The sequence below is a fragment of the Clytia hemisphaerica genome, unplaced genomic scaffold, assembly GCF_902728285.1.
Source record: "Clytia hemisphaerica strain Z4C2 unplaced genomic scaffold, Clytia hemisphaerica genome assembly, whole genome shotgun sequence".
Classification (NCBI taxonomy): domain Eukaryota; kingdom Metazoa; phylum Cnidaria; class Hydrozoa; order Leptothecata; family Clytiidae; genus Clytia; species Clytia hemisphaerica.
This window is the reverse complement of record NW_027103734.1, coordinates 520296-537661: the sequence shown is the minus strand read 5'-3', so window position 1 is coordinate 537661 and position 17366 is coordinate 520296. Positions and strand designations below refer to the sequence as shown.

Sequence of the window (17366 nt, the reverse complement as noted above, 5' to 3'; positions counted from 1 at the left end):
ATTGAGACATGCCCAAAATTCTTGCTATGGCGTAGATTATCGTGTTTGGTTTGGTAAATATATCTCGTTTGCTTTCTGTCAATATTGATCGTGTAGCTCACTGAAATTTGGGTGGGTTTCGCTTTGCAAAACTCTAATTTAGTCCTAACACTCTCGACTATCTTTGGCGCTGGAGGGAGTCTCAAAATTGGCCCAATCTTATTAAAGTGCTTCAAAATTTTGACTTATTTTAACCGTTATAAATTTTCATTGAGTTTTCTTCACTGATGATGTTATTTCAACATTCAATGGCAGTTAAAGATATTTATATGTTTTATACGTATCCAAGGTTGACCAGAGTTTTAGGATACTCAATCTATAAATGAAAATATGATTGTGGTTCAAAGATATCCTGATATTTTTTTAAGTGTTTGGATCAAAGAAAATTATTCTTTCGTAAGATAAATGAATATTCAAATCAAACGATGCTTTTTTGCGCTGCTTCTTATCTGACCTCGCCTAAGGGGATAAACTGAGAAAGGTCTTGGAAGGAGGTTTTTGCAAGCTGCCATTCGATTGGTCGATAGTGAATATGATGTTTGATAGTTGATCAAATTATTGCGAAATTGCATGACCATCTTGTAAAAATATTCATGATAGAGTTGAATGCTTTTTAACTGAGCGAACTGACATATATCGCATTCACAAAGAGTTTTTCATACCTACATTGACGTATTATGTAGATTGATTTGACAGCTTTTGATGGATTTCGATCTAGATTGAGAATGATAGCATTTTGACTGAATAATTTCCGTATCTTCCACTGATCATCTTTACAATGATTCTAAGAGGAATGTGATTTATGTATGTATCATGTCTCCTTGAGAACAGGAAAATCAGCTTGATCGGATCAGCAGATAAAGTCCTGGACACCAGTAGCATGTTTTAATTATCTGCAGATTTCTCGATATAGTAGACGTGACCTCGCTAAATTAATAATGAGATTACTTGTCAGACTCGAGGGTACGCAATTAATCTCGTTATTTATCAAAAGGTGCTTCTGCAACTCGACAGTCCATAGCTGCAATCTCTCCATAAGTCTTTTTAATCAATTAACTACTAAATCACTCTATATTGCAACCAGGGCTATTTCTTTATTTCATCGAGAGTAGATCCCCTTTAAACTTTCGGACTAAATTGGAGCTTAGATTCCCAGGAGTTTAGTAGGCGCTCAAAAATTATGTGAAGTATTTCCCTGTTTGATTTCAAGATTTATAAAGTTGTAAAAGTTTTATCTTGTGTGTATATTTTGTGTGATGTTCTAAAACAAATATTGAAAAAGCGGAAATATTCGAGAGTTCACGGTCGTTATAGTGTCCGTGAATCCCGTTCAGAACAGCGGGTAAAAATAAACATAAAATTTCTGTCATGGTTTAATAACGAGATAAAGGAACTATAATATTTTTTCGAATGACAACTTTTTTTCTTGAGATTATTTTGATCAGGAAAAGATTTCAACTTAACTTAAAGGTTTGCTAATGGAAGGTTTGCTCCTTCGGAAAAACTACTGGAAAAGGTTCTTTATTGAGTTGTAGCACTGGAGTCTATATAGCTTATTCACAGAGAGTTTTGCTTATCATTTGAGTCATGTATTTTAGAGACTCGACTTGTGCCCAGAAAATCGATTTGAATAAAAATTTAAAAAGTTGAAATATAATACACAATACGTATTAACCGTTAGATGGCTAAACTTCATCATTCTCGGTAAACATTCGGTGAAAGATAGCATTTTGAAGTTTTTCATGCACTACGTTTTCGTGTAAAACATTTTAGTAGATGTCTGGATTTTAAATGTAGCAATCAATAATCGGATCAGATATGGATCTAAGGGGCACCGAAATGATTTCCGTCTAAAAGAAAATTTTAAGCCGCGAAATGCCTGATCAATACTCCATCACAACATCTGATGAGTTACAAATTAATTCGTTTAATTTTTAATGAAGTTGTTTTGTGATCTTAATTATTGATAGAGGGATACTGATAAAGGTGGCTAAGATGTATTGAATTGAAGGGAAATACACCTTATGGTATGGTCATCAGTTCTGTACACAACTCTGAGGATGATGCAGTCTCGTGCTGAACATCTATGACAAAGAGTGTTTACTTGGGAGGTGTTGGTTTGGATTTTAAAGACTTATACAGTATTTTATCTTAAGAGTTTGGCTAGATACGACCATTGAGTTTCAAGCTAAAGTGACTCCTTTAAATTTTCGCCGCTTCTGGATGACTGATTGTACTTTCATCATTGTTTTTGCATCTTACATTTCATGAACTTGAGGGGTAAATGTTACTTCCAATCTAGCGTTTGTATGAAAAACACGCTGCTTTGAATCCTTTGAATTTTGCTATACCTTATTGAATGCTACCGGCTTGAGTTTATATCATCGCTTTCCTAGTGTCGTTCGAATGCCGTTATACGTAATCGTGTAGCAGCTTGCGCCTGTAAAGTCATTGATTCTACTTGTTCTGAGCTTGTAAGTACCTATTCTGGCAGCTAATAAATGAATTTTATATTTCTACTGTATATAGCTAGTTGATGAAAGAAGGGTGCAATAAAGCTCGTTTGATGATGACAGTTAGACTGACATACTAAATATCATATTTTCCTTTAGACTAGTAAACAAGTCGGTTATTACTTATAACGTTATAATAAAACTGTCAATCAAATAATGTAAACACTAATTTAATATTCAGCGCGCTTGAGAGTAAAGGAAAATAACCGACTAGAAGCTACTTCCGAGGCCTTTTTTTCTTCACCTAAAATCGTAAGGATAGACATACAGATTTCTGTATGTCTCATCCGTGCGGGATTGCATTTATTTTTCTTTCTGTTTATTGCGTTTTTGGAAATGCTCATTTATTTATATGTTCCCATGTTCAATGTTACTATGAAATATCATTTAGTCAAAAAAGTTGAATGGATTCTCAAAAACCTAAAAAAGGTTGTAAAATTAAACAACGTTTTTTGAGGGAAGAAGCTTCTAGTCGTTGAAATTCAGAAAAGACACGCAACCTCACCTCTTCGATTCTTTTTATTTGGAGCTTGAGTTTTTTGTATATGGCTCTGTTTTCAACGACTAGTTTACTAGTCTAATTTTCCTTCTTTTTGGAAAAATCAATAACTGTATAACATAATCATGTATTTATGAATATTATGTATTATAATTTTACGATTCTTCCATACTATTCCTCTTACATTACAGGTAGATACACACATATACACATTCGGTGAAATGTAATATAAAAAGTAAAGAACAAATTAGAAATCTTATGAAAATCTGCTGAAATTATGCGGAAAAGATTAAGAAACAGTAGAAACCATCAAACAGAAAACACGTGACTAGCATAACCGTTCAAAACACTTTTACATAGCTTCTGCACCAAAATATCACATTATGAACAGGCTTACTGGTTTGGAATTTAGCGTAGTGCTATCGCTTATATCAACTCTAGTCACGTGTCAAAATATACCGAATTTGATTGGCCCTCCGCCGCCAAGTTTTGAACAAATCAACCAAACTAATCTGGATACGCTTTGGGATAAATATTTTCAGAATTGGCTTCATGGTAAGTTTAACTATCTGGGAACTGGGCTCTAGGGACCTGCTTACTTTCTTTAACGTTAAATTCCAAACTCGTACTCGGACCATTAGTTCACTTTTTATGATTCAGAAACATTAATGAAAGGTTTTACTTCGTCCATCAACAAAACAAAAATTAGTACAAATGGCTCTTGGCATTGGATTAGTTCGATTTCTCTTTGACTTATTTAGGGGTTTTGATATGAAGTTAAGTATCTACGCTTTTGCGAATGTAGGAACGGCTGCAACACTTGGAGCAACTCGCACTTTTTGACCTGTACGTTTGTGGATGGTAAAAGCACTGAAACAGTCGTCCTCAGTCAATTTATCTGCCTCTGCCATTTTTAAAGGCAAAAGGCATTTTACATACATGCTCGCATTTTTCTATTTGACTATTGGCGAAAATTATCATGAGTTTGCTCTCCAAAAAGAAATCTTTCTATCAATTTCTAGACGTGAAGTCATTCTTTATATCACGACAGCTATTGTAAAAATATTTTTTAAGGGTGGGAGAATTTTTATTTGGAGTTTGACCGTTTTTGGTTTCTCAGCTCCTCCCATGGGAGTGTTGATATATCGTGAAAAAGTTATAACTTTGACCTGATGTTTGTTAAAACGGGCGATATACATTCCATTACTCTGTCTGCGGTCTGATGGGCTTCTGTGATTACATTTGAGTACGAATTCTGGAATATTGTTATTTGAGATTCAACCACCGTGACTTTTTAAATTCGTAGACGAATTTAGATTCCCTTGAAAATATCTTGTTTAACTTTAATCTTTATGTAACTATTGTTGAATATAACAACCTACATTGGTTTGAAAAGAAAAGTTACGATATGACAGGGAAGGGCTTTATCTTCTAATATCCAACACGGTTGATGCGAATGATGAAAATTCAAAAATATACAAAAAGCAAAATACATTCTCTGTATCGCCCCCATTTTCGAGATTTGAACTTCCATTATTCGAATTTTTCTACAACTTTGACAAAGGCTGGCAGCTCATTTTCCCCTCGTGAAGAGGGAATCATTATAAATATTTTTTTAATAGACGACATTGGCTTAACGTGAAAACTCAGATTTGACCTCCGAAAATTGCCCACAATGATTTTTTCTCGCACAAAGCATTGTGGGAAATTCTTGGGGGTAAAATCTGAGTTTTTATGTGAAGCCGATATCGTCTATTGATTCTTTTCAATTAATTTAAAAATTCGAATGTCTATGTAATTCCAACAGATCAATAAATTCTCCATATTCCCGCTCGAGTTTTTGAGAGTCAATTTATCGTTTATGTGTTGTAATTTTGAGCAGACTTTTTAAACATAAACTCGCACAAAAATAGAATACCTGAGACCCTTTGCCACCTTATGACGTGTGGCTTGTGTTAAATGAATTTCAAAACCGCGATAAAATAAACTTTCTTTCACCTATATTTCTATACTCTCCCATAATGAAATTTTGGTGTTCGGGTTGATTGATTTATATGTGTTTTATCCTTTAAATTTCGTGTACTTTTATATCATTTGGTGGGATTGCAGATTTGAAGGAGAGAGAGGGAAAAGCTGAGAAAAGGCAATACTTGTAAGGAGTGGTAATAACAAGAACTGATTTAATGGAACAATTTTGAGAAGCCCTCGCATGAACAAATAAGCTTTCTCCTACGGAATGCGAACTTTGATCTTCATTTTCATCTCCTCTCTCCATTTTACAGATGCGAATGAAGATATCAATCTTTTGGCCGCCGTTGGATCGCCCTTCCCGCCTGACGTACGCGCGGTCACCGGACCCTTTGGTCGTTTTGGCCGCCCAGCTGTCGAATTCACACCAAACAGTTACGTCGGAAGATGGGCCAGGGACCTACTCCCGATCCCTTTTTTCTGGAATTTCGGAATCAAAATCTCTCTTTTCTTACAATCAATCTACGGTGGAGTACTTTTCAGTGTCTTAGAGTACGATCATTCGAAAAGTATCCTTGCTCTGAACGTTCTACAAGCGTCAAACAATAAACATAAGATCGAATTTATTTACCGGAGTAAGAGTGGAACAGAAGAAGAACGGAACTTGGTAGCAAGCTTCTTAGTACCACGAATGGATCGACGTTGGAATGTTTTCAGTATAACTGTGGTAGACCAAGAAGTCACCCTTTACTTCTCCGGTATAATTTCATGCTTTTCATGCTAACAAGAAACCTTAAAACTTTTTATTTGGCAGTCTATTTAAAGTGAAGAAAAATCTTTTGAGATTTTAGAGCATCGTAGACTTTCTACTTTTGTGTTTTTCCATCTTTGACTTCGACTTTCATTTCTTGGAGATTGAAATGATAATGATTGAAGTGAAACCAAGATTCAAGCCATCATATTCCTCTTTACTTTTAGGATGTGATCGCGTTTTGAGGAAAGTTTTCAAACATGAAAGAAAAGCTTTAGATGTACGTTCCAATTCACCCATCTTTCTTGGCAATGCTGGATGGTATATAAAGAAACCTGCTCTCTATGTGAGTCCTGTCTCCAACCCAGCTGGCACACAACGTCTTTTCAATGTTCATCTAACGTTCACAACGTCCATATAACGTTAGTTGAACGTTGAAACAACGCTGTGTGCCAGCTGGGAAGAATAACCGATGATATTATAACTCGTGACAAATAACTCAACTTCACTCTCAATTCGAGCCTACCTCCCCTAGAATCAATGTTGGATGAATCCCTTAACGTGGATACTATCGTCCTTCTGTATTGGACAAACAGTTTTGTACATCAAGTTACTGACTGTTGACTCTCTCTCTAATTCGATCTTCAAGTGACCAAGAATTTCCTTCGAATTAAAGAAAGATTCGAGTATTTTAGTATTTTTTAGCTGAAGACTGGACTGGAAACATCGATTTTGAGCACAAACTATCTTTCGTCTTTCCTCGGTTTTACTATAGGGTTGGTGACTATCAGAACATTCTACTACTATCATTCGCTATTCATATTTCCTTTTGTTCAGAACATTCTGCTACTATCATTCGCTATTCATATTTCCTTTTGCTTCAGGGTGCAATTTATGATCTGACCATGTTCAAAGATTACCGTGATGCTATTCCCAAATGTCACGTGGATTCCCGAAAAACTGAGGTATTTATGCTTTTCATTGTGCAAGGCTTGTCTACCTTTTGAAACATTTCCCTTGACGATTATCCAGCTGTGAAGTTTTTGTTTTCATCCTTGCAATCGTCTATTTTTTGTCTTAAGGTTGCTAAAGAGGAAAGGGGACAATTTAACACAACGACCACTTCTCTTCCGACTACCACAACTACAACAACGACCACCCCTACTACGACAACGACCACTCCCACTACGACAATGACCACCCCTACCACGACAACGACCATTCCTACTACTACAACAACGACCACCCCTACTACGACAACGACCACTCCCACTACGACAACGACCACCCCTACCACGACAACGACCACTCCTACTACTGCAACAACGACCACCTCTACTACAACAACGACCACTCCTACTACAACAACGACCACTCCTACAACGACGACGACCACCCCTACTACAACAACAACTACCAACCCTACCACGACAACGACCACCCCTACTACAACAACGACCACCCCTACCACAACAACGACTACCCCTACTACAACAACAACTACCAACCCTACCACGACAACGACCACCCCTAGTACAACAACGACTACCCCTACTACGACTACCCCTACTACAACAACAACGACCACCCCTACCACAACAACAATCACACAAACTACAACAACAACCACCCCCACAACAACGACCATTATGCTTACTACATCAACGACCCAGCCTACAACAGAGACTTTTGTAACAACAGAATACACTACACGAGACACGATCGAAAGTACAAAACGAAGAACTTCAACTTTTGAAATGCCAACACCCACCCCATACACAGCTGACCCTGATTTCTCCAAAGTTCTTACTTTATATCCTAAATCTACTGACGAGCCTTTTATTTCCAGTACACCTGCGACTGTTAAAGACTTACGCAACGAAATCAAGAAAGAGCTAGAGAGGATTAAGTCGGCTTTAAATGAACTAGGAGATAAAACAAATGATCTCCCTTCACCAAAACCATCTGCCCCAACTTCCGTTGAAGAGCAAATGGCAGCCAAAGAAATTTTTAAATTAGAGCAAGCACGCTTAGAACTATTAGACGAAATTAAGGAAATTGATAATACACTGATTATGCTGAAAGTGAAAAATAATTTGACGACGACAAGGAGTAGTGTAAATACAACTGATGTGAATCAGGGGAATGGAACCGAGACTGGAACGAATGACAGACGGTTTGGTGACTCGCTGGACGAGATCGTTGACCGTGTTATTGAAAAGGTAGCTAATGTTTTTGCTGATCTGCTAACCAAAAAAGTTTCTGTTCTTACAGATATTAGAATATATAAGGGTTATGATAACGAACAAAAAAGTAAACTCAACTCAGTTCACAATATAACAAAGATCGTGGTAATGTTTTTCAGAGGTCTTCAGACTAACATTTTTGGCCGTTAAAAAACTCATCAAAGACACAATACCGTCCTTACCATGGGAAAGTTTTATGAGTATGGTTGATAAAGATCTTGAGGAAGATACCAAAATACTGATGGTTTCAAACACTTTTAAAATGATTAATCTATTCAAGCCATTAGGATCCACTACCACTTAAGATGGGCGTCTTATTTCTCCTAGTATGAAACTGAAAAAAAACTTTTCTGTGGTTTGCACGGCCAACTTTTTGCCCTTGCCTAGTCTATAATTGTGAATTAAAGTTGGCAGAAAAATGTCAATACATTGAGTTCTTTTGACGTCGATGCAATGACTCCTTTCAATCTTTTTCAAGCAAAGATTTGACTGCTAACTCTTGTGGCTACTTTTTGCTTGCTACAGCCTGCTATTGTTATTACAATTGGCAACTGGAATTTAAAGGTTTTGTTTTTAAATATAAGAGTGATATCGTTTGCTTACTCATCAATTTTAATTCGCAAGCTTTTTCACATTGGATTGACACGATTGTGGCGCAAGATTGGTCAGAAAGAGGAAAGGAAAAACAGTTATTTGCTTATATCAGCATAATATAACAATAGCAAGACACTGTCCTAATATGAAATATGTGTCTGATATGAAACGGAAACACTTATGTAAAACAAAACCTTTAAGCACCCGAGAATACGATTGATTGTTTGGAAACGATGACAATACATTCCCACTTTTCATTTATCACCATTTATCAATACTTTTTTCTTTAGATGGAGGCGAAGAAAGAGGAATGTAATTGCACCAAAGAAAAAGAATCTACCAATCAAGACTTTGAATTAATTGCCCAGAAGGTAAGTTTGTAAACCAATTGAAATTCCATCATCTTGATTTTTGGACCACCAAACTTTACCCATTTTATTGAATGTTGTCGAAAACTGTTTTTTATTAGCTAATTAGATTTGCTGTCACGTGAAATGGGTCCGGGATTGGAGACTAGATCTACCGAATGGGACATTTAGGTTTACTATTCGACCTAAATGCAAACTTAATAAAATTGAATTAAAAATATTTTTGATTTTTTTTTTTTAGATTATCAACGAAAAAATGGTAAGATTTTTCAAATTAATTTCTACATATTTGATATTAATATACCTAGCGATAAGATAAGATTTTTTCAGCTGCAGTACTGTATTGCCCACATAAAATCGTTGTTTAACCTTTGCAATATTTCTTTGAGAGATCCTGTTGCTGTCTAAAAACATACATTTCTTTTCCACAGACTCGCTTTGAAAGAGACACCGAGAAAATGTTAAATGAAATCAAATTGAAACGTGGTGAAAAAGGAGATTTGGTAAGAAACGATTTATTCAAGGAAAGTTTTTTCTCATATTTTCATAGGTCATATCACGGTCGAAAGGAATTATGGGTAATCAGGACTACCGTGCTCTGATAACGAATTTTTGTTAGTTTAAAGTTTTGGAAGTTGTCGCATTTACCAACGGGAAGCCGTTTTGACTTCGCGATCAGTCCTGATTAACCATGATTCATTAGGACCGTGAAATGGCATATTGGATCAGTAAATGCAAGTTATAAACGTAAAAGATATAATGTTTTACTTTCATCGTAGAATCGTCACTTCGTACTCTGAAGACATTGGGCTTCTATTACTTACACAACATTTTTCATTTTTCCTTCCATCAAAACATTTATTTCTTACCACGTTACAGGGCATACCAGGAGTACGAGGAAAGCAAGGTTTTGATGGTGTCAAAGGAGCAAAGGTAATACCACTCATTCAACTTAAGCGAAAGCTATCTGATAACACCCTCGGATTAAATAACAATATTTATGTCTTATAATTTGCTGTGTAGCTCTATTTTAAATCAAAATCAATGATAGTCCCACTTTCATTCTGATACCCACCAATTAGAGAGTCTAGCCTGACTCGTTTCTTTTTACCTTACAGGGTGAAATGGGAGTTGGACTGAAAGGTGAAAAAGGCAAGGGTATTAATGTAAGTGCAATACCAATAAAAACTTTCATGTCAAGTTGAATTGTTATTGCGTAGTTCGGTCTGGACCACGGTTTATCGGATGGCTTGATCAAACCGATATTTTAGACACAAACCACCTGGCCTCTCCTCAAGATTCCTAAAGATTCAACAATTGTACAAATCCACGATTATTTTTTTCGAATCAAAAATATTATATCTTTATTTCAGTTGTCGGACGTTGTCAATGAAGTTGTTCGAGATACCGAAGAAAGTGAGTCCTTTTCACAAGAAATTCCACCTGTAATATAAGTTAATTCACTGCATTTACCTAATCTCATTCCTTGGCAATAGACCTTATCGGAGTTTTTGATTTTTCTAAAAAAGCGATGCATTGTGGGATTGTTTCGAGTGTATTACAATAGAATTCCCTCGAGGAATTCCTAAGAGATTTCTATTGTAATACACTCGAAACAATCCCACAATGCATCGCTTTTTTAGAAAAATCAAAAACTCCGATAAGGTCTATTGAATCAAAGTAAAAAAATAAATCAAGTTGAAAAGGTTTAAATAGTTCAGCACGAATTCACCTAAAAGGCAACAGTCTATTTTTTTCTCGTTCTGTTGTCATGTGCATTGCCCTTGGTCCTCAGAATGAAACTCTCAATTTTCTTTTTTTTAAAGAATTGCACACTTTGAAAGGAGAGACTGGAAACAAGGGGTCACGTGGTAAGATTGGATTGCCTGGTCCTCGAGGTCCGAAAGGTGAAACTGGAGTTGTCCCTGAAAAGGTGAGAATAATGTGTTTACCGTAGAATAAGAACTTATTTTCATCAATACACCTTTTCGACCGTAGCTGCTAATTGCCGCGCGGGCATTTTTTTCCGTTTTACCACCCTAAAACCGTCCCAGTCTTTTTTTGCACCTAAAGACAATAGAAAAAAGTGTAAAAAAAAGGATTGGATCGAGTTTAGGGTGATAAATCAAATAATAAAGTAGCACGCGCCTGACCGCGCGACTACAGTCGAAAAGGTGTATTGACGTATTTCCTTACATTTGCTTACTCAGTATTTTCAAACAAAAGTATAAGAAAAAATTTCTTCCCTCTCAGCGCCGCTCGAACAATTTTGAGAAATCCTTTTGTTTTTTCTGCTTTGCCAGCATAAAGGCAAGCCACCTTTCCATATCAAAAGAAATGTCTTTAAGTATGTTATTTAAATCTAAGAAAATGATTCAAACCACTGAGCAACAGCTCATCAATGCTTTAGGTTTTGCTCAGCAAATGTTCTCATTTTCCTTTGGTTGAAATTTTCGTAATCATTTTTTGTTTAACCAGTTTTTAACTATTGGGTCTTTTATTTTTCAGCTTATCAACAGCAAGTTTGTAAGTTCAAAAGATTTTACTGTTCAATTTTATTTTAAATCGTTATTTTGAGTTTAAGATATTGACTAAGTCCCATGTGTACTTTTTATCAAATCAGCCAAGCTATTGGTTGTTTACCAGGGTAGGCCATTTTGGGAAAGATTTATGGGAAAAGCTGCATTTGCAAAAAATAAATTAATCAACCCTCTCAAAAGAATATTTTATAGAAACGATTTGATTTTCGAAACATTTATATTTCATTTAGCTACAATTTGAGGAAGATGCGATGGAATTTGTTGGAACATTGAAAGGAGCCAAGGGAGAGCAAGGCATTATGGGATTGAAAGGCGAGGAAGGAAAACAAGGACCTCAAGGAGAACAGGTAAGTTATATAGAATCTCTGTTTAGTTTGTCTATTATCATTTTTATCAAGAGTTCGCGAATAGAGCCTTTGGTTTGGGTTATAACCACTATAGCCAACTTAGTGAGGTTAACTCTCGCCCAAGTGAAGGTCCGGCAACATTATCACTTTAGAAGTTCAAGAAAGTATTTCTCAAAAAGTTAAAATCGCCCATGGGTGTTTTGGTCGATGCAGGCTACTTTAGATACTTACCACCTACCTGAATCGTTGGGTTTTTCCTTCAATATGTGGATATATATATATTTCTTCATTTTCTTCAGGGAATACAAGGTATCCAAGGGGAAAAAGGTGAAAGAGGTGCTAGAGGAGAAAAGGTAGAGAAATATATCTTACTCGTTTATGACAAAGGAGGATTTGCTTTCAAGCAATTTAAAATCACTAATCTTAATACCACGCATGCAGCTGTCTAGAAGAAGCCATTTCACACGCGATTTCAATTAATATTTAAGGCCTACATAATAATTTGGGCCTTATCTAAAACACTATAATTGTCTTAAAACAAACATCATTTTTCACGTTATTGATTAGCAAACTCCATTTCCTGATTAGGGTGAACAAGGAATCGGTGAAGTTGGACCAAAAGGTGAAAAAGGGGACAGTCTGAAAATATCAGAAGTTGCTCAAGAGGTTATTGGTTTGGCAGAAAGACGTAAGTTTATTTTTCTCCAATACTTAGAGGGGTTCTGATAAATTCCGATGGTGGATTGGCGGATTGGCGGCCGCCCACGCTAAAGCTCTAAAAGGAGCGGGCCAATTTCCCATCGGAGAGGAATGATAGTCGGCCTTTGATGTACTGCATTCCCAGTCAGGTTCAGCCACCCTTGTGCGTAAGGCTGAAAATATTTAGGTTAGACCCGTTAATCCCCGAAAACATCGGCTGGGGTCGAAGACTCCCGCTGCAAAATCCCTGACGCAGTCTTGCAAAATTCCGTAATCCAAACCTTCCACATATTGAAAATTTCCCGACCTTCAGAGTTTTAGCGAGTGCAGATTCCCAGCTAGCACACAACGTTATTTCAATGTTTTTCCGTATAACGTTAGACGGATGTTGAGACAACGTTGCGTGCCTGCAGGTTTTCCCTTCCCACTACCTTCCTCCTGAACAGATTAACTTACTAGCTTGTAATTGAGGTTTTTGTATTTATCACAGAAATTCGAAAATTGAAGGGCGATCAAGGACCTCCAGGTGATCAAGGGCCACGTGGTCTTCCTGGTGTTTGAGGGCCGCGAGGACCCAAAGGAGAAGCTGGAGTTTCTACAGGAAGTAAAGTAAGTAGAAATATGTCATCAAAAATATACTTTCTAAATAAAATATTCGCTTCCCGTTGTATTGAAAACTATTTTCAAAATTGCTCCCGATAACGTCGTTATAATTTGTAAATGGCTATTAGAGCTTTTTATCCGATAAGCGATGTCGGATATATCCTCTTAATCGATGCATCTAGGTAGACAGAACGATACCCAAATTCGTTAAAACGCTGATTTCAGAAGCACTATCAAAGTTTTTCCCAACTCCTATTCTTTTTAATATAATTACAATGACAAATTGTTGTTTTCTGTAGGCGAATGTGATATTAACGGATCAAGATTTGGATATAATGGAAGATATGTTCGGCGTTGGTTCTCTTGCATTTGTTATCAGTACAAATAATTTGTTCATCAAATCTCTCAAAGGTTGGATCAGCATCCCCGTAAGTTCTTTGGTTTTGATTGAGATATATTCATTCTCACCAGTTTTTTGTGAGACTTATCTCATTTATTTTATCCCAAGTCTGCCCTTTAGATTCTTATACACTTTATACAAGCTTGAATATTTCCATAATACCTGTGAGCCATGTAAGCCATGCATTTTTTGAGATCTAAACCCTCAAATATCTTTTTCAACCTTAAGTAAATGTAAAACTTAAAACTTTACTTGTAATTTTATCCCATTTCTATCACCATAGACCGAATCGAAATCAGGTCTTCTTGGCAAACTGACCACGGATAGCAACGAGATTGCATCAGGTCCAACCGTGATCGAATTGACCAAGAAACAAATCACCGAACCCACTGATGTTGTAAGTGGTGGCTCTTCTTTCCTTGGCAATTTCTTTTGCTACTTTTATTCGTATTGAGTCACGACAGTAGAAATCAATCAATCAATTGTAAACATGATTCAAAGAAATCGATTTTTTAATTAAAGTTTTGCCACATAAAATACTAAGGAGGCCCTAAACTAAAAATTGCATCGTAGACCAAATTCATAGAAATTTCGAATAAAGTTTCTCCAATTGGACTATAGAGTTTCACTGGATTGTAAATTTTCGTCTTGTATCATCATAGGATAAGAAGTTGATCAAAGAAACCTTGATTGTTCCACAGCCTGGGATAATGGCAAAAAGACCTTACGTAAGTTAACTTTTGCAAAAAAATTTCTTTTTTTGAATATCAAAACATATCACTACAGGCGGCTTGTATTGTCCTTGTCGTTGATTGATGTTTGACCCTGCCTTCCTTTCGAACTATCTTTTCGATAGAAATTTCCAATCTTTCCACTTGCATCAACCACTGTTAAACCCACGCATCTAAATTAAAAATTACTTTAAAAATCTTCCCTTTTCAGTTGATGTTAATCGCTTTGAACGAGCCTTATTCTGGACGAATGGGAGGTTTAGCAAAGATTGATAAAATGTGTTCAACACAAGCCAAAGCAGCTGGATATTTCGGATTGAAATTCCACACCTTGATCTCAGATAATTATAATGATATCGCAAATATGATTCCATTCCGAAGTCGTAAAAAACCAGTCGCTAATACCAGGGTATGTACCAATGAATAAATGATAATAGTTCCACATATAGATTTATTATCTTCTTGATTATCATGTGGAAGCACTATATCAGGCAGGGATAACTTCAAATTAGCCTATCATCTCGGAATATCAGCTAATTAGCCTAGAATAAGCAAATTAGCCTATTTCATATAGGCTAATTAGCTCATAATGAAGAAAAATTTGATTTTTGAGCCAAATACTAATAGTCGCATCTTTTTTTCATTAAAAACAAATCTTATATGTTTCAAAGAATCTTCTCCACTTAAAAATCTTTTGTGTTCAGCTCCCAGAAAAGATGTATTTTAAAAAAGCTAGTTGATGGGCTAAATAACTAATAATAGGCTAATTTTCTGATCTTAGTACCGTGTGCAAAAAAAAATATAATATTTTCCGCGAAAAATGTCGAAGTTTTTATACTGCGCATGCCCGCGCATGCGCAGTTAGAAAAAATTAAATATCTCCTATTCTGGAGCTGATTAAGGGATAATATTTGGAATATACATTAATTGAGTGATTAGAGATTAATCTGAGAATTTATAGAATGCGACTATTAGTATTTGGCTCAAAAATCAAATTTTTCTTCATTATGAGCTAATTAGCCTATATGAAATGGGCTAATTTGCTTATTCTAGGCTAATTAGCTGACATTCCGAGATGATAGGCTAATTTGAAGTTATCCCTGCCTGTATATGTAATATACACTCTTCTTTAGAATACTTTCGCTCTCTGTAATCAGTCAATCTCTTTCAGATGAGATCTTATTATGCACTTTAGTTTTTTTCTTTCATTGTTGTCCATTCTTGCTTTAAACTTCCAATTTCAATTGAATATTTACCTGGCTAGGAAACCGACTTTCAGACCAGGGAGATATTCAAATTATTTGAAGTTTAAAAGGAAATTTATGAAGTCTTTTTACTTATTATCTTACAGGGTGAGCAGATTTTCGCACGCGCGGAAGATATCTACAAGAGTGATAATTACACTGCATTTAATCCAAACATCCCAATCTATTCTTTCGACCAAAAAGATGTTCGCCAAGATCCTTCATGGTAAGATTCTGATGCTGTTTCTCTTTTGTGAAAAATATAGTAAATAGTTTCTAATGAATGAAAGCTCCAAAAAAAGAAAACAATTTAAAAATCATAGAAACACGAACATCATTAAAATCAACGAATTCGAAATGCACCACTGTATCACACTTCTATTTTAACTTATTTTTTAGGCCGGTGAAGAAATTTTGGCACGGTTCACACGCTAACGGAAAACTCCACTCAACGAAAATGAATTGCCGCAACTGGCGTTCTGAGCAACCTTTCCATAAGGCCACCGCATCTTCCATTCTTACCTACACTCCTGCATTGAATGAGTTAGATGTTCGCTGCGACCAAAAACTCATCGTCTTGTGCTTACAAGTAAGATGAGGTCAAGTCTCAGGTTAGATGACATCAATTCTCTTTAAAGGGAATCTAGTTGGGAATTTCAATGATGAAAAACACCGTGGTATGAGAGAAAGGCGTGGTCGATGAAATTCTATATATACCTGTCTTTAATGTATAAAACGTGACCTTGAATAAGATAGTGGTAAAAATTTGGGTCTTACACATCACTAGACTACGAAATGATAATTTATGATAAGCAATATTTTTTTAGATAGTTTTATATCAGATAGAGCTTTTGTTGAAAATTTTATTCTAAATAATTTTATCATTGTCTTTGGCCTAATTTTTGGTGGTTAGAAAAATTCAGAACCAATCGAGAACTAGTTTGAGTCCAAAATCTGAAAAATTTCCAGGACGGAGCTACCAAAGAGAATCTATGGATTAGACTTTTTGTTATTTATATTTTATTTTCTCCTTGTGTACATATTTAATTATTTTTTTCAAAATAAAATAGTTTTTGGAAATAAAAAAATTATTTTCAAAAAAAGTAAGAAAGAAATTTAGAAATCTAGAAATTCTTATTTAGTTCTTATTCGTTCAGTTCCTTCGGGAGCTAAAATCTGTAAAAAAATATTCTACACTCTAACTCGAAAGACATTCTCAAAGTTTAACCATGTAATATCAGGATTTACTTTACAACATCAGCAACATGGCCATTTCAATGCTTCGAAAAAATGACTGTGGTATTCACGGCGTGCTCGAACTGCTATAAATCACTCTAGGGCTAGATTTAAAAAACTGTTATAAAAAAGGACACATGGATTTTGTCATATAGTAGAGTCTCTTTAACTCGAACCTCTAAAACTCGATGTATCCTTAACGCGAAGTTTTCTCATCTCTACAGCTAACAATGCTTTCAACCGTTACTCTTTATCTCGAAACGCCCTTTCACATCTAGCTAGAGTGGCTTCAGTCGGCCGTCCGCCCGTCGCATTTGCTCCTTTCGGTAGAATCTATAGGTGGTTTAGAGCTATGACTTCGAGCACCATTCGCAAAGAAGCTCGTCTTACTTACAGTGAAGACAGAAAATTTTTTTTACCTCCCTCCCTCCCTTCAAGGCTTGCGAGCATGGTTACAGGCGGCCATCTTAAACATTATAATTATTGTCAATTATGGGAAATATTTTATCCCCAAAATTATTTGTATAGGAGTGGTTACAATAAAAAATGCCAAAACTTAATACACTGGTTTCCCTTATCGTTTACCCA

The 17366-nt window shown here is 35.9% G+C and overlaps 2 protein-coding genes across 4 annotated transcripts in view; both read left to right on the top strand.

Annotated features, from left to right (window-relative positions):
• The window catches only part of LOC136805033 (collagen alpha-1(XV) chain-like), a 32611-nt gene extending 19054 nt beyond the window's left edge, over window positions 1–13557 (top strand). For 2 of the 3 annotated variants that reach the window (XM_067061567.1, XM_067061569.1), the window contains 17 exons: window positions 5334–5777; window positions 5998–6116; window positions 6655–6735; window positions 6853–7992; window positions 8901–8981; window positions 9220–9237; window positions 9410–9481; window positions 9858–9911; window positions 10097–10144; window positions 10352–10394; window positions 10805–10911; window positions 11487–11504; window positions 11749–11865; window positions 12165–12218; window positions 12454–12553; window positions 13055–13173; window positions 13467–13557. In XM_067061567.1, coding sequence (XP_066917668.1) covers window positions 5334–5777; window positions 5998–6116; window positions 6655–6735; window positions 6853–7992; window positions 8901–8981; window positions 9220–9237; window positions 9410–9481; window positions 9858–9911; window positions 10097–10144; window positions 10352–10394; window positions 10805–10911; window positions 11487–11504; window positions 11749–11865; window positions 12165–12218; window positions 12454–12553; window positions 13055–13125 — 2567 coding nt within the window. In that variant the 3' untranslated portion in view covers window positions 13126–13173; window positions 13467–13557. Of the gene's footprint in view, window positions 1–3240; window positions 3607–5333; window positions 5778–5997; window positions 6117–6654; window positions 6736–6852; window positions 7993–8900; window positions 8982–9219; window positions 9238–9409; window positions 9482–9857; window positions 9912–10096; window positions 10145–10351; window positions 10395–10804; window positions 10912–11486; window positions 11505–11748; window positions 11866–12164; window positions 12219–12453; window positions 12554–13054; window positions 13174–13466 lie in introns of those variants that run through there. The other variant, XM_067061568.1, reaches the window with a different exon arrangement.
• Window positions 13503–16140, top strand: LOC136805011 (collagen alpha-1(XV) chain-like). Its single transcript, XM_067061540.1, has 6 exons — window positions 13503–13595; window positions 13851–13964; window positions 14230–14295; window positions 14510–14707; window positions 15650–15768; window positions 15942–16140. Exons 1-6 carry the CDS (start codon window positions 13503–13505, stop codon window positions 16138–16140), a joined length of 789 nt encoding a protein of 262 aa, XP_066917641.1.
• The last annotated feature ends 1226 nt before the right edge of the window (window positions 16141–17366 follow it).